We start from the raw sequence: 15,728 nt of genomic DNA, 5'->3' as shown, positions 1-15,728 counted from the left end.
TTCCACCAATCCTGATGCCACACTTCTCCTCATAGAGCCCAGCCTCCTGGATAATCTGTTCTGCATACAGGTTGAAAAGGTATGGAGATAGGACATGTTCCTGTCGTACATCCTTCCCAATTTTGAACCATGCAGTGCTTCCTTGCTCTGCTCTGACGACTGCCTCTTGGTCCAAGTATAGGTTTCTCATTAGCACGATCAAGTGTTTTGGGATTCCCATTCTTCTCAGAGTCAGCCATGGTTTGTTATGATCCATAGAGTAGCAACCACATATGACATGTTGCCTGGTCTTGCGCCCTCCTAACGCTCATCAGAGTTGTCATATGTGTCATTGTGACTGTTCTGCCAGTCTACCTGACCAAGGGTCTCCCTCACCCTTTTGTCCCTCTGCTTTATCAGATGTCCTCTTCTCATGATTAAACCCTCCTGATGGCATGTCCAATGCCAGCCAGTCACACTGTGGGGTTGTGATGCAAAAGGTCTTCATGGCTAATTTTTGCAAGTAGATCACACAGCCTCTCTTTTTGGTTTGTCTTTGTTTGGAACCTGCCCACCAGCTGGTATTTCAGATGCTAGTGGTACAGCTTTCAGCATCATAAGCAATACACAGACCACTACAGTATGACACACTGTCAGACAGACTATGAGTAACGCTGTTAGTTACTCTCAAGTTGGTTCTGACTCATGGCAGCCCTGTGTATATGTGTGTGTGTGTGTGTGTGTGTGTGTGTGTAGAGTAGAACTGTTGTGACCTTTCGGAAGCTTGCCAGCCTTTTTTATCTAGTAGTCAAACACCTGTGTCACCAGGGATGTCTGCCATGCAAATTATGTCTTACCAGTAATCACTTATAGACAATGTTTAAATTTTCTCATTTTCCTCAGAAAACATTTCCATGTCATGTATTCATTCAATCAATGTTTTGTTTGTTTGTTTACTGTTGAATTGGATCTGACAGGCACAGGAGGAGATCCAGGGGAGCATCTGGTGGATTTGCACCATGTTAGGGATTGCAGCACAGCTTCTTGCCACTAGGCCACCAGAGCTCCCCTCAACATATTTATTGAGTGGTTAATTAGGGGGCAAGCATTGTTTGGGGTACCAGGAATACAGTAAAGAGCAATCATATTCCAACGTAGCTATTCCTGGGAGGTCACTCTTCCCAGGCTCTGTCCAGGTGGCATATGGAAGCTTAGGGTTCTGTCAGTGATATACAGCCCCTTTCCACAACACTGGAGATAAAGGTGGGCCTTGAGTCTGTGCCTGCATATTCCAGCAGCTTCTTAGAGTCCTGTGGACAATGACTGAGGTGACAAAGCAGCAGGATACATGTCTGAAAACAAAAGGACAATCATACATAGCCCCTTATGAGCATCTTTAGCCCGTCCTGTATCTACCCGCTAACTCCTGAATTACTGTGATCTGCTCTTTGAACATTCATTTTCTCTGACCTCATGCTTTTCGACAAAGAGCTGATGAGTGCACTTTACTTCTGTTAGCTTCTTTGAAGCTGCTTAGCAACTTTCAGCTACTAATTAGATGGAGTAGATTCAAATCAACCCCAAATTTTCTACAAGCAAGGAAGCTTTCCCCCGCTTAGTCATCTTTTCATAAGTTGTTTAATCACGGCAACAGCTTGATGTAAGAAGGAAGCCATCTATATATTTCATACTCAGATGAATGTTATCTCTGTTAGTGGTGCTATAATACTTAAAACCATTTTAGAATTTCACTTTTTTAATATTCTGTGGCATAACTTTTACATATCTTCACTGATGCCATTATCTTCTGCTTTTAATTGTGAATTAACTTTAAAAGATAACTTTTTAGGAATGATTCATTTCCAAGATAGCTAATTGTAAATGGATGATATTCATTTGGAAAGTTTTAATGTTTCTTGAAATGTACTCTATTGCTATGTTGAGAGCTTTGTTGGCATAGTGTGCTTCTAATAAGCCAAAAGCCTTACTTCTCTGGTGGTTCCAATGCACCAGCAGCTCCATGGGAGAAAGATGGGCAGTCTACTCCTGTGCGATTAGCAGCCTCTGAAAACTTGCTGGAGGGTCAACTATGAGTTGGTTCTGACTTTACAGCAGTGAGGCTGGAAGTGAGAGTCCAGAGAGCCAGATCTAGAGAAAGGCCATCTCTATCACTTCTACAGGAAAGTCCTTGTTTCCTTTTAATTTGTGAATCTAAGTTCCTTAGAAATCTAATGTGTCTTCCCTGTGCCAAGGGGGTCTCCAGGGCAGGTGCCTATGTCCAAAGGATATACTCCGCCCCTACCTCTTTCTTCTTGGTACTGAAATCTTCTTATAAAAGAAAAGATATTGCAGGTCACAACCTAGGGGAACTTTATGTTTGATCAAGACTTTGACAAGATTAAGATTGCATCCTACTCTTAATTCTTTTGCATTCAATTAGTTTATCAGACCATATGGGATCATTACATTACATAATCATTACATGTTTTATCATTACATATATGCATATTTGGGGAGAACACATTTGATCCATAACAGATGGTGTATACAGAGCATGACTAGTTAAGGAAGAAACCCAAACAAAACCCCACACATTTATTTGCATAGTTCTTTGAAATATGTATTTTACTCAGGATCGTTTCTGTTGCAGGTAATAAAAAGTGCAAATCAGAATTGTTTAAATAGTATAGGAAATGTACTGGTTTGTGTAACTGAAAAGTACAGAGACAACACTGGCTCTAGGATATACTTTGAGCTGCCAAAGCCTAGCTTTCATGCCATCTCTCTGCTCCGTTTTCTGCAGCTTGTTTATTACTGCAGGCTGACTTGGTAATGACCTGCAGCAACTCCCTGGGCTGTAAGTATCCATTCAGGTCCAGGAAGAATAAGAGAATGTCTTGTCCCATCATCCCTGTGAGAGTTCTGATGCTGTCCCTGGTAATAGGGCCGAAGGTCCTGTAACTTACTCAACTACCATGACCAAGAGATGCAGAATGCACTGACTGACTTAGCCTAGGTCAGATGCTAAACCCTTGAAGCCAGAGATGGAACCCACTTCCTTGAAACTGTTTTGATCTTCAGAGAGAAGTCTAACTTAAAGATGGGAATACAGAGTCTGTATGTTTGCAATACATTGCTTAGCACAAGTTCATTTCTTTGCCATCTGCCAAGAGGCAAGCACAGGCCACATAGTCTATTATATTAGGGAAGAGGTGGGCCCTGCATACATGGTATCAGATGTACAATAGAACCCAGAATTTTCTGTTTAATATATGTTGTTGTTATGTGCTGTATATATATTTAATATATAATCAGAGAAAAATGAATGCTAATAAATTTTCCACACTCATAGATTAGGATCTTAGTTCGACTTTATTTAAGGATCAGCATGATATCTCTTAAAGAATCCAAATGGAATTTGTGATAAGACCTGAGAAGTTTTCATTTCTCTTACCCATTTGTCCCAAGCACGTTTTGCTTGATTATTAATTGAATCATTAGCTTCCTCCCTACTAATACGGTTTTAAACTGTACATTTATTTTTCAGTGGCAGCTCTGTAAAGAATTTAGACTTTTGCTCATATTCACAGTCTGTGTAGTCTTCAATTCTTACTGACTAAAGGAGTCAGCACGTTATTGATTGAAATAGTACCTTGTCTTTAGTAGACATCCAGCCATTTATTTGTTGTTGTTAGATGCTACCCTCAGTTTTCATAATCTTGTGTGCCGTCGTCATAATCTCCGATGTCCTCAAGCCCATTGTTGTAGTCATTGGGTCCCTCCATTTATTGAGGCTTCTTCTTCTTTGTTGACTCTCATCTTTTCAAGCATGCTGTCCTTTTCAAGGAACTGGAACCTCCTGATAACATGCCAAAAATATGCAAGATGAAGTTTGACTGTCTTTGCATATAAAGAGCATGTTAGTTGCACTTTTCTCTAAAATAGATGTTTGTTCTTCTGGCAGTCCATGGATTATCAGTACTTTTCCCCAACACCACAATTCAAAAGCATCGATTCTTGTTCAGTCTTCCTTATTCACTGTCTAATTTTCATATGCATAAGAAGGAACTGAAAATACCATGGATTGGATCAGGCATACCTTAATCTTTAAACTGACATCCTGTTCTTTAGCACTTTGGCGTGGTTCTTGACAGCAGATTTCTGTAATACAAAACATGGTTTGATTTCCTGACTGCTGCTACTGTGGATATTGATTATGGATTTAAGTAAAATGAAATCATTGACAACTTCAATCTTTTCTCCATTTCATGTTGCCTATTGGTCCAGTGGTGGGGATATTTGTTTTCTTGATACTGAGATGTAACCCATACTGAAGGCTGTAATCTTTGATCTTCTGCAGCAAGTATTTCAGATCTTCACTTTCTACAAACAAGGTGTGTCATCTGTACAACAGATTATTGATACTTTTTTTACTCTACATTTTTCAGTGGCACCTATTTAAAGAATATAGATTTTTTGCTCCTCCAATCCTGGTTACACATTTTTCTTTATATATTCTATCTTCTTGAATTATTTGCTCAGGTTACAGAGTAAATTGGTGTAGAGAATGGATATAAACCTGACACACACCTTTCTTGATTTTAAAGGCTGTGTTCCCTGGCTCTGTTTGGGTAATAGCTTTTTGGGCTAAGTATAAGTTTCTCATAAGCACAATTAACACCACAACAAGATAAAGGTAAACTTGAAGTGTGGGCACAGGATATGAACAGACACTTCACCATAGAAGACATTCAGATGGCCAACAAGCACATGAAGAAATGTTTAAAATCCCTAGCTCTAAGAGAGATAAAATCAAAACAACTATGAGATAACATCTCTCCCCAGTAAGAATAGCAAAATTTAACAGGACAGCAAGCAACAAATGCTGGCGAGGTTGTGGAGAAACTTTAACCCTTATTCACTGTTGGTGGAAGTGTAAAATGGTGCAACCACTGTGGAAGATGGTGCAGCGCTTTCTCAAAAACGTGCAAATAGAAATACCATTTGACCCAGCAATTCCACTACTGAGAATATACCCCAAAGAGACCATAACTGACATCCAAGCAGATAAATGTACACCCATATTTATCACAGCTTTGTTCATGATAGCAAGGAGTTGGAAACAACCTAAGTGCCCATCAACAAACGAATGGATAGAGAAGCTGTGGTATATTCACACGATGGAATACTACGCTGCATTGAAAAACAAGGAACTCATGCAACATTATTCAAAAATGGGTGACCCTGAAGGACATTATGCTGAGTTAAATAACTCAGTCACAAAAGGACAAATACTGCATGGTGCCACTGTTGTAAAACAGGACTGACATCAGGGTTGGGGGGGAAACTGAGAAAGATGGAATAAATAATGTATACTACGTTGAAACAGATGAGGGAGAAACTATTTAAAAGGGATATGTGATTAGGTATTATTATCTTGACAGGAGTCCAGAATGAAGGATGCATAGTGGAGTGGACCTGGGAGGGAGGGGGGAACTGTAAAACAATGGGAAACTTTTCTTTTACTTTTCAAAGAGAAGAGTGTACTGAGGGGGGAAAGGAGGAAGGAGAAAAGTGCAACAATGAATGAATGGAAATACAAAATCTCTGTAAATTTTTATTTTAAAAAAAAGCACAATTAAGTGCTCTGAGATTCTACTCTTAGCCTTAATAAATATTTTTTGTTTGGTTTTTTTTTTTTTAGGAACAGATGTTGTAATTGTAAAAAATGGAAGAAGAATATGTGGAACAGGAGGCTGCTTAGCCAGTGCACCCTTACATCAAAACAAAAGCTACTTTGAATTCAAGATCCAGTCCACAGGTTGGTATAATGCATTTTACTATTAAAAGTCCTAAATCTTCTAAATACGAAGAACAATATTTAGCATAGGAACATATTCATAAGGAAAAAAACCAAGCTCTTATTTTGAAGACCTAGGTCAACAATGCCTCTTGTTGTATTATCTTCATAACTTAATTTTGTAAGTAACATTATGGGAGCTGCCTTTCTTTCCTCTCATGAGCTGTGTGTATGAAAGTGTTTTATATTTGGGATGTACTAGGTAAACGTCAAACACTACTATTAATGATGAACACTAAATGCACCGTTTCACTGGTCAAGTATGTAAGGTTCTTGCCATTTTATACGAGGTTAAAAACAATCTTATGATCCCCAGTTTTTCTCTTAACCCTTGCTAAGATACCAGATACCTTGATTCCTTGACTTCTGAAGTAATCATCATGTTTTGAATTCTGATAGAAGTCTAAAGAATAGAAGTCTAAAATTTGTGCTTTTTAAAATTTATGAAGTTCGTTGATTCGTGTAGCAATTCACTGACTCTTGTGGCAATATTTTATAGAGAGAAATAATTTTTAAGGCTTTATTATGAAACAACTTGTAGTGCCATATTGCATGAATAAGATTAGTACAGAATAGAAAACTGTACAGTAAATAAACTCTACTGCTATTTCATTAGTTTTGAATCATGGAAAATATTCCACTCTTACTGGCTTTCTAAATTAATTTTAAATACTGCTATTCTTTGTACTATTTTAATAAATTTTGAACATATACACAACAAAACATACACCAGTTCATCATTTTGTACATGTACCATTAGTGACATTGTTTGCATTCTTTGAGATGTGTTCATTTTAATCCTTCTTTTCTGAGCGGCTCTTCTGTCATTAACATAAATTCACTGTCCTCTCAGTTTCCTAGCAAATATTTTTCTTGGCATGAATCTATATAATAATTTTTCTCTGACTCAGATAATGACAGAAGAATTGATGCCAAAAGAACAAACAGATAGGTCTTGGAGAAGGTGCAGGCAGGGTGCTCCTTGAGGGCAAGGACCATAGAGCATCTCACACTTTGGGCATGTTGCTAGGAGAGGATATTTCTTGAAGAGCAACATCATGCTTGAAAAGGTGGAGGATCAGCTAAAGAGAGGAAGACCCTGTGAAATGGATTGGTGACTCCAGCAATGGAATCAAGTGTGTCAGAGATTGTGAGGTTGGCACAGGATAGGACAGGATTCAGATCTATTGTTGATTAGGTTGCTATAAGTCATACACGACTGTATGTAACAACAACAACAAACATGTTTGTTTTACTATTTTATTGTGTGTTAAGGGAAAGTTTACATAGCAAATTAGGTTCACATTTAACAATTTTTATATAACTTGTTTCAAGACAGGGAGCTCTTGTGGCCTAGTGGCTAAGGAGTTGCACAATCAATCCAAAGGCAATTCAAATCCACCAGCTTCTCCATGGGAGAAAAACGAGTAATCTCCTATGTGATTTATAGCCCTTAAACTCACTGGAGAATCAGTTATGAGTCGGTTTTGCCTAGATGGAACATAATAGCAGCAGCAGCGTGTTGTGTGACACTGGTGACGTGTTTTACCTTTATCAGCATTCTCATTTTTTCCTTTCTTTTTGTGCTGTTTGCATGAATCTAGCTTCCCTGCCGCACTTTAGCCTCTCGTGTTCATTTTAGATAAAGTTTGTCTCATATAGTTGATTATTTGAGAAAGCACAGTATTTCCTGATGATATTGTTTCTTTTATAAGTCCATCTATTATTGGAGTACAAGGTCACTACCAGGAGTCCCTTCAGTTCCATGTTCAAAGGACATTTTAGGGCAGTGGTCTCAGGGGTTTCTCTAGTCTTTGTTGGTCTAGTAAGTCTGGTCTTTTTTAGGAATTACAGCTTTGTTCTACATTTTTCTCTTACTCTATCCATGGTGTGAATAGTCAGTAGTGGTAACCAGGCTTCTGGTCTCCAGCTATTAATCCTTTGGACTAGTTTCTTCTTTGAGTCTTTGGTTTAAAGGATATCACAGGGCAGTAGTTTCAAATGCTTATCCAACCTTTCTGGCTCTAAGAAGTCTGGAGTCTAAGAGAATTTTAAATTCTATTCTGCATTTTCCGCCTTTTATTCCTTTTTTTCCTTTTCCCTTTTTTCCCCCCACTCTCCCCCTTTTAATCAAGATTCTTCTATAGAATCTTAGATCACAATGTTCCGTAATGGTAACCAAGCACTATGCAGTTCTTTTGGTTTCGTGGCATAGGAGGCTGTTGTTCATGGAGACAACCAACTCCATCTTTTATATTCTCCAACCCTGACTTTCCTTTTCCCTCTCTTGTTCCAGGCAAATCGAGGTGTTTTGCCTTGAATGGCTTCCTGTAAGACTTCAGACAATGTAGTGAAGTAGGAAGTAGAAAAGAAACATGAAACATGTTATTTTGGCCGATTAACTGGGATGTCCCGTGAAACCCTCATCCTAAACCTCCAGACAAAGGACCAAACCCTATCAGGGGTTTGGTTGTATATAAACCACCTTAGCAGCTGTTGTATTTTTGATGTTGTAAATTTATCTATCACACAGGTTTTTCAAGTTCAGCTTTCTGTAGGTGCACAATTTACAATTACAATAATCAGCTGATATTTCCATCACTGTTATCCCTCGTCCCACTCGTCTTCTTGCCCCCAAAAATGACAGATAAACTTTGATCTCTGTACTTTTACTTTTTTATGTTAAGTCAAGTTTTACACTTTTTGATTGACTTGTTTCATTCAGCATGTCTTGCAGTTCCATCCGTGTTATGGAATGCACTTCATTTTTCCTGCTGGCTGAGTAGTATGCCATTCCATTGTGCTATGTATACGCCACATTTTGCTCTGTTGGTGAGCATTTAGATTGCCTCCGTCTTTTGGATATTGTGAATGGTGCTGTAGTGAACACTGTTGTACAAATCTCTATTTGAGTCTCTGCTTTAAAGTCTTCTGGGTATATTCCTAGAAGTGGAATTGCCAGGTCATATTATAATTCTGTTTTCAGGGTTTTGAGAAACTGCCACACCGTTTTCCACTATGACTATACCATTTCGAATTCCACCAGCAATGTATAAGTCTTCTACTTTGCACACATTCTTGCCAACATTTGTTATTTCCTGGCTTTGGTTTTTTAAAATCTTAGCTACCTTCGCTCACTTATTCATTAACTAATCCATTCAGACTCACAGTGATCTTCCATCTGGTTTCTGAGGCTGTAAATCCTAATGGAAGGAGACTGCCATCTTTCTCCTGAAGAACCACTGGTGCACTCAAACAGCTGGAGACATGTTGCCTTTTAGTTAGCGGCAAAACATGCGATGGACCACACCACCTGCGCCAGCCATCCTGTTGGTGTTTGCTGTCGAGTCAGAACTGACTCTAGCAGGTTTTCAGAGGCTGTAATTTTTTTTTTTAAATCATATCATGCTCAAGAGTTTAATCAGGTTGGTTTTGTGTTTTCCATTTACTTCAGAATAAAGTCTGGTAGACTCTCAGTTAACTGTGTTAAGTTCATCTGGGGAGAGAAGCTGTAAATTGCACAGGAGGAGATTGTTCATCTTTTTGCCATGGAGCAGCTGGTGGATTTGAATATAGCGCTTTTGAATAGGCAGCACAACTTTAACAACAGTAAGCAACAGAGTTTACCACTAAGCCACAGAGCTCCCTCTGAGCCATCCTAGTGGGACTGAAATGGTATCTCTCTGTGGCTTTGATTTGTGTCTTTCTGGTCATCGTGTCATGTTTGGTGATCATTTAATGTCCTTCTTGGTGACATGTCTCTTCAAGTCCTTTGCTCATCTCTTGTTGAGTTACAGCAATTACAATAATTGACTGATATTTCCATCTCTTATCCCCCCCCCTCTCTCCTTGCCCCTAATAATTACAAGTAAACTTTGATTTCCATACTTTTACCTTTTTACATAAGTCAAGTTTTACAGTTTGGTAAGTTGTCAAAGTTTATATGTGTGTGTGTGTGTGTGTGTATTTTGATTATTTCTTGCTGAGTATATGGCTAACTACTGCTTTTCGTATGTGTATTGAATAAGTTGGATCTAAATACCACATTTCTTATGTGTATTAAATAAGTTGGATCTAAATACTGCTTTTCTTATGTGTATTTAATAAGTTGGATCTAAATACTGCTTTTCTTAGGTGTATTGAGTAAGTTGGATCTGTCTTCCTTTGTTTTTTCTGGTCATTTTTTTACAGTTTTTTTCAACTGATAATGTAATGAAAATTTACAGAGACCTTGGGTTTCTATTCATCCATTGTTACACATTTTCCTCCCTGCCCCTCCTCCATTCACTTTTCTCTTAGCAAAAAATTCTTTAATTGTTATACAGTTCCATGCCCGCCCCAGTCCACTTTACTGTGCAGCTATCATTCTGGACTATTGCCATGCAATAATACCTAATTATATATTCCTTTTAAGCACCTCATTCCCTCATCTTTTTCAGTGCATTGTACATTATTTATCCCCTCTTAGTTTCCCCAACCCCCATGTCAGTCCTGTTTTATAACAGTGTTATTATGCAGTAAATAAAAGTATCCTTTTGTGACTGAGATATTTCCTTCAGCATAATGTACTCCCGGATCATCCATTTTGTATAATATTTCATGAGTTCTTTCTTTGTGTGTTATTTCAGTGCTGCATAGTATTCCATTGTGTGAATATACTACAGCTTCTCTATCCATTCGTTTGCTGATGGGCACTTGAGTTGTTTCCAGCTCTTTGCTATTTATGAAAAAACGCAGCAATAAACATGAGTGAACATATCTGTTTGAGTATCAGTTCTGATTTCTTTAGGGTATATTCCCAGTAGTGGAATTGCTGGGTCAAATGGTATTTCTATTTCTAACTTTTTGCGAAAACACTATACTGCCTTCCAGAGAAGTTATACCTGTCTTCCTTTCTATTATTTTATGGTTTGGTTCCAAAATGTCAATGTCTCTGATTCCTGTGGTCTTCTGAAGGTTAAAATAGTTGCTGCTTGAGGGAATCAAGTATTTTTTGTGCTTTAAATCTAAGAGTAAATTTGTATGTGTATCTTTAGCAAAGGGTGTATTCTCAGTGCTCAGTGGTCCCTTAATGAAGCAGCTGTGTATAAGTTTATCACAGAGTGCACAGCGCTAGAGGAAGGAGACCCTCTAACCTAGCTACAATTGTCCTGTGAAATTCAAATTCCTGCCTTTGCATTATTTTCACAAGGAACTTTGGTAGCATCGCTGCTAACCAAAAAGTCAGCAGTTTGAATCCACCAGCTACTCCACAGGAGAAAGAAACCATAACGTGTGCGTACCACATTTTATTTTATTTTTTTAGATTTTAATGAAAGTTTATGAAGAAATTGGATTTCCATTCATTCATTTTTGCACATTTTCCTCCCTGCCTCCCCTCCCCCCAGTTTGTTTTTTTCTTTGGGGAAAAAAAGTTCTTTCATTGTTATACAGTCTCCTCACCATCACCACATTTTGATGCGTTGTAACAGGAGGTTAGTTTCCTCCCATAAAAATTTACAGCCTCACACTGTCTCAAAAAGATGCAAATAGAAATACCATTTGACCCAGCAATTCCACCACTGGGAATATACCCTAAAGAAACCAGAACTGACACCCAAGCAGATATAGGCACACCCATGTTTATTGCTGCTTTGTTCACAACAGCAAAGAATTGGAAACAACCCAGGTGTGCATCAACAAACAATGGATAGAGAAGCTCTGATATAGTCACACAATGGAATACTATGCAGCACTGAAAAACAAGGAACTCATGAAATATTATACAAACTGGGTGACCCTGGAGGACGTTATGCTGAGCAAAATATCTCAGTCACAAAAGGATTAATATGGCATGATGCCACTGTTATAAAACAGGACTGACATGGGGGTTCAGGAGGAACTAAGAGTAAATAAATAATGTACACTGCATGGAACCGATGAGGGAAAGAACTGTCTAAAAGAAATATATGATTTGGTATTATTTACATGACAAGAGTCCAGAATAAGAGCTATATAGTAAAGTAGATGGGGGGTGGGTGAGGTAGGTATAATAATGAAAGATTTTTTTTTTCTTTTCAAAGAGAAAAGTGAACTGGAGGGGGCTGGGCAGGGAGGAAAATATGAAACACTGAACGAATGGAAATCTAAGTTCTCTATAAACTTTCATTAAAATCTCAATTAAAAAAATATATATACAGCCTCAGAAACCCAATGAAGGATCACTATGCATTGGAATCAACTTGATGGCAATGGGGTTTTTGGGTTTATCATTGGCACTGGTGTCCCACTTTAGAGGATTAATTATATATGGTCAAATTGTTTAGGAGACCAGACAGTGGAATCCAAACTTGTGACTTTTTGATAACCTCATTCAATCCAGAGAAATTAATGGATTGGCAACTTCAAGTAATCTTCCACTTAGAGAATTTTTTCCCCTAATTGGATTTGATCAAAACTGGGAAGGAAACTGTGAGACAAACCCTGAGCCCTCACTGTGCTGTTATCTGGTTAAGGGAATTGCTGCTTGCTCCAGAAGCTAGCTTTCAGCCAAAAATGAGTTTCCACTTACTGCCTTTTTGGTACTGCATAAGGAACGCACTTAATACTTTACCCTTCATTTTCTTCTCCTTATGTCATGTGTTATTTCACATGCTATGGATGAAAAAAATGAAAGACCATAATTGCCTACTTCTCAGAAGGAGAGCTTAAAATAGCGCTCTAAGCCATTCAGTGAATGAATGTGTAGCTTTTAAAAAAAATAAATCTTATATACTAATATGATAAACGTGTTTTTGGTTTGTTTTTTGTTTTTTTTAAATATTCTGTCCAGGCACTGGACTAAGTGCTTTCTTTGTTTTATCAGGCTTTGTTGTTGTTATGTGCCGTCGAGTCGTTTCCGACTCATAGCGACCCTATGCACAACAGCTCTAAACCCTGCTCTATCCTGCGCCAACCGCACTGCCTCTGACACACCCATCCCGATTACCCCAGTCACCGAATCAATCCATCTCATAGAGGGTCTTCCCCTCCTGTGCTGTCCCTCCACCCTCCCAAGCATGATGTCCCTCTCCAAGGACCCGTCCCTCCTGGCAACATGTCCAAAGTATGTCAGACGAAGCCCCAGAATCTTTGCCTCCAAGGAGTAGCTTGGTTTAATCCTCTCCAAGATGAATCTGTGTTTTCCTGGCAGTCCATGGTACATTCAGTACCCTTCTCCAGCACCACAGCTCAAAAGCATCCACTCTCCTTCTGTCCTCCCTAGTCATTGTCCAACTCTCTGATGCATAACAAGCGATTGCATATACCATGGCCTGTATCAGGCGCACCATGACCTGTATCAGGCTTAGCCTTCCTATAACTCTGGGAGCTGTGAGTATTGTCAGTATCTGCAGTTTATAGATCAGAAAACTGAGACAGGGAGAATTTAGCTGACTTGACCAAGATGACACAGCTGAGTCAAGATTTCAGTGTAGGTGGTACAATTCCAGAGCCCACACTTCTATTTCCTGTACTATGTCTGCAGAGAGCAGTTTGCAAAAAGCTTTTAAAAAATTAATAAAATGTAATTTAGTGATAATATGCCTCTTCTTTTAAAAACAACTTGTGCTCTTTTAAAAATTATTCTTCCTTTCATATTTGTGTTCTTCATATTTGGGGGACATTTAAACTTACCTTATTTTTAGGAATCTGGGGCATTGGAGTTGCAACCCAGAAAGTGAACTTGAATCAGATTCCTCTGGGCCGAGATATGCACAGTCTAGTAATGAGGAATGATGGTGCCTTGTACCACAACAACGAGGAAAAAAACAGGCTGCCAGCAAACAGCCTTCCACAAGAAGGAGATGTGGTGGTGAGTGTTCTCGTGGAGTTCTTTTCCACTGTGAATTATTAATCTCAAATGGCTTTTATTCTGTACAGCGTTGTCTGGAAGTGTGTGGTTTGAATTTCAGAGCACTGGGATTGGATGGAATGAGAACTACCACAGTCAAGGAAATCATTGTGAACTCATATTCCAGTTCAAGCCACAACTGATTGCAGCACAGTACAGGAGTGGGCAGTATTTCATTCCCTTGTGCATGGGGTGGGTGGCCATGCGTTGGAGGCTGACCTTACAGCAGCTAACAACAATTGGCAGCTTGACTGCTGATCAGCATTTCCTGCTTGTCACATCCGACAGAACCTCTGCTCACAATTTCAAAAGTTTGCTGACTCATATATCAGAAAATATTTCTTTTTGAAGCTGGATATAGCTTACAGATAATTTTTAATTCATAACTTATTATGAATACCTGTTTTTTGCATCATTTTTTCCAAGAATTGGTTCTCCTTAAACTCAATCTTATAAATGTGTCCTTTGCTTTCAGAATTCTCCAGAGAACTGGACTCAAGATTCTGGCTTGGTTAGAGAAAACCTTTACAAGGCAGTAGACAGTTATATACATTATTAAGACTTCTCTGTTTTCATTCTCAATTAGGTATCTTTAATTCTCTACCAAAGCCACCCTGTTGAAACTGTAATTCAGAGGCATTTTCTCTCCTTTTCCAGATACTTCTTCTCTAATTGTATTATCAGAGAACCATAAATACGCAATTCAGGCTATTAGCTATTGATTGAGAAGAGTCCTAGGTCTTCTTTAGCAGAGATGCCTTTATACACAGAATCTCAGATTCCTGGTTTTGGTATCATTTTGAAAGGAAACGGAGTAACGAGGAAAGTGTCTTCTAAGACATGATGTTGTTATGTGCCATCAAGTTGGAACCAACTCTTAACTGACCTTCCAGCAAGTTTTCAGAGGCAGTTAATTGTATAGGAGTAGATTACCCATCTTTTTCCTGTGGAGTACAGTGCAACTCTTTACCACTAAGCCACCAGAGCTCCCTAAGAAGACATAGACAAGGTAAATACAAGTTATTGAATTAAGAAAATACACAGTATTTTGGAAAGAATAAAGAAAGGTTCAGAAATCAAGACTTTTAATTAAGATACAATTTTCCCTTTTCTGCAATTAAAAAAGTACAAAAAAACCCCTTTGTTCCCCCAAGGTGACTAAAGAAAAACTCTACCACATATTGGTAATAGTTAAGAGGAAAGATCCGGTTTTGTCATTACTCAGTAACTGTCATAAGGTTTTAGAGAAAAGTAGTATGGCATAATGATTAAGAGCGCTTATTCCAAAGCCATACTCGCCAAACACCAAACCCACTATTTTCAGGTAGGTTCCAATTCATGATGCCCTCTCCATCGGGTTTCTGAGGCCTAGAAAGCTTTATGGGAGAAGGCTACCAATCTTTCTCTCAAAAAGCAGCTGGTGGTTATGAACCACCAACCTTTCGGTTAGCAGCCTAATACATTACACACTACACCACCTGAGCTCCTTGAAGCCACACAGCATGGATTTAAATTCTAGCTTTGCTCCTTCCAAAAGTTAACAGTTCAAGCCAATCAGCACTGGAGGAAGAAAGACCAGGCATTCGGCTTCAAGATTATGGTCTAGGAAACGCCATTGGGCAGCTCTGCTCTGTCCTGGGGGTTGTTACAGGGTAGTTATGAATCAAAGTCACTGGATGGTACGTAATAGCCACAACCACAGAATAGACTGGTAGAGCATATATGGACTGGATGTTTTCTGGTACTTTAGTCATGATGATTATTACTAATCAACTTGATTTTGATTGCTGTCAGTCGTGTTCATGATTTTTTTTACACACACACAAACACACATACATAAGCTTTAATACTTTGAGCTATTTTCTGCTTTTCAACTTGACACTAATTATCATATTAACTTGCCAACACAAGCTTTATCTCTGTAAGGCACTTGACATATTTGAAAGCTGGGTAAAGAGACATTGAAATGTATGGCTTCTTTCTGGAAATAATTTGTATAAATACATTTCTTTTTCACAG

General features: G+C 38.6%; 1 protein-coding gene across 2 annotated transcripts in view; it reads left to right on the top strand.

The window, feature by feature from the left end:
* Window positions 1-15,728, top strand: part of SPRYD7 (SPRY domain containing 7) — a 29,143-nt gene that overhangs the window by 3,059 nt on the left and 10,356 nt on the right. Inside the window, exons 2-3 of one of the 2 annotated variants that reach the window (XM_006879509.1) lie at window positions 5,684-5,800; window positions 13,504-13,670. In XM_006879509.1, coding sequence (XP_006879571.1) covers window positions 5,684-5,800; window positions 13,504-13,670 — 284 coding nt within the window. The remainder of the gene's footprint in view (window positions 1-5,683; window positions 5,801-13,503; window positions 13,671-15,728) is intronic. The other variant, XM_006879510.1, reaches the window with a different exon arrangement.

This window comes from Elephantulus edwardii, unplaced genomic scaffold (genome assembly GCF_000299155.1).
Source record: "Elephantulus edwardii isolate Elephantulus edwardi_28Jun2011 unplaced genomic scaffold, EleEdw1.0 scaffold00004, whole genome shotgun sequence".
Classification (NCBI taxonomy): domain Eukaryota; kingdom Metazoa; phylum Chordata; class Mammalia; order Macroscelidea; family Macroscelididae; genus Elephantulus; species Elephantulus edwardii.
This window is presented reverse-complemented; position numbering and strand designations above follow the sequence as displayed.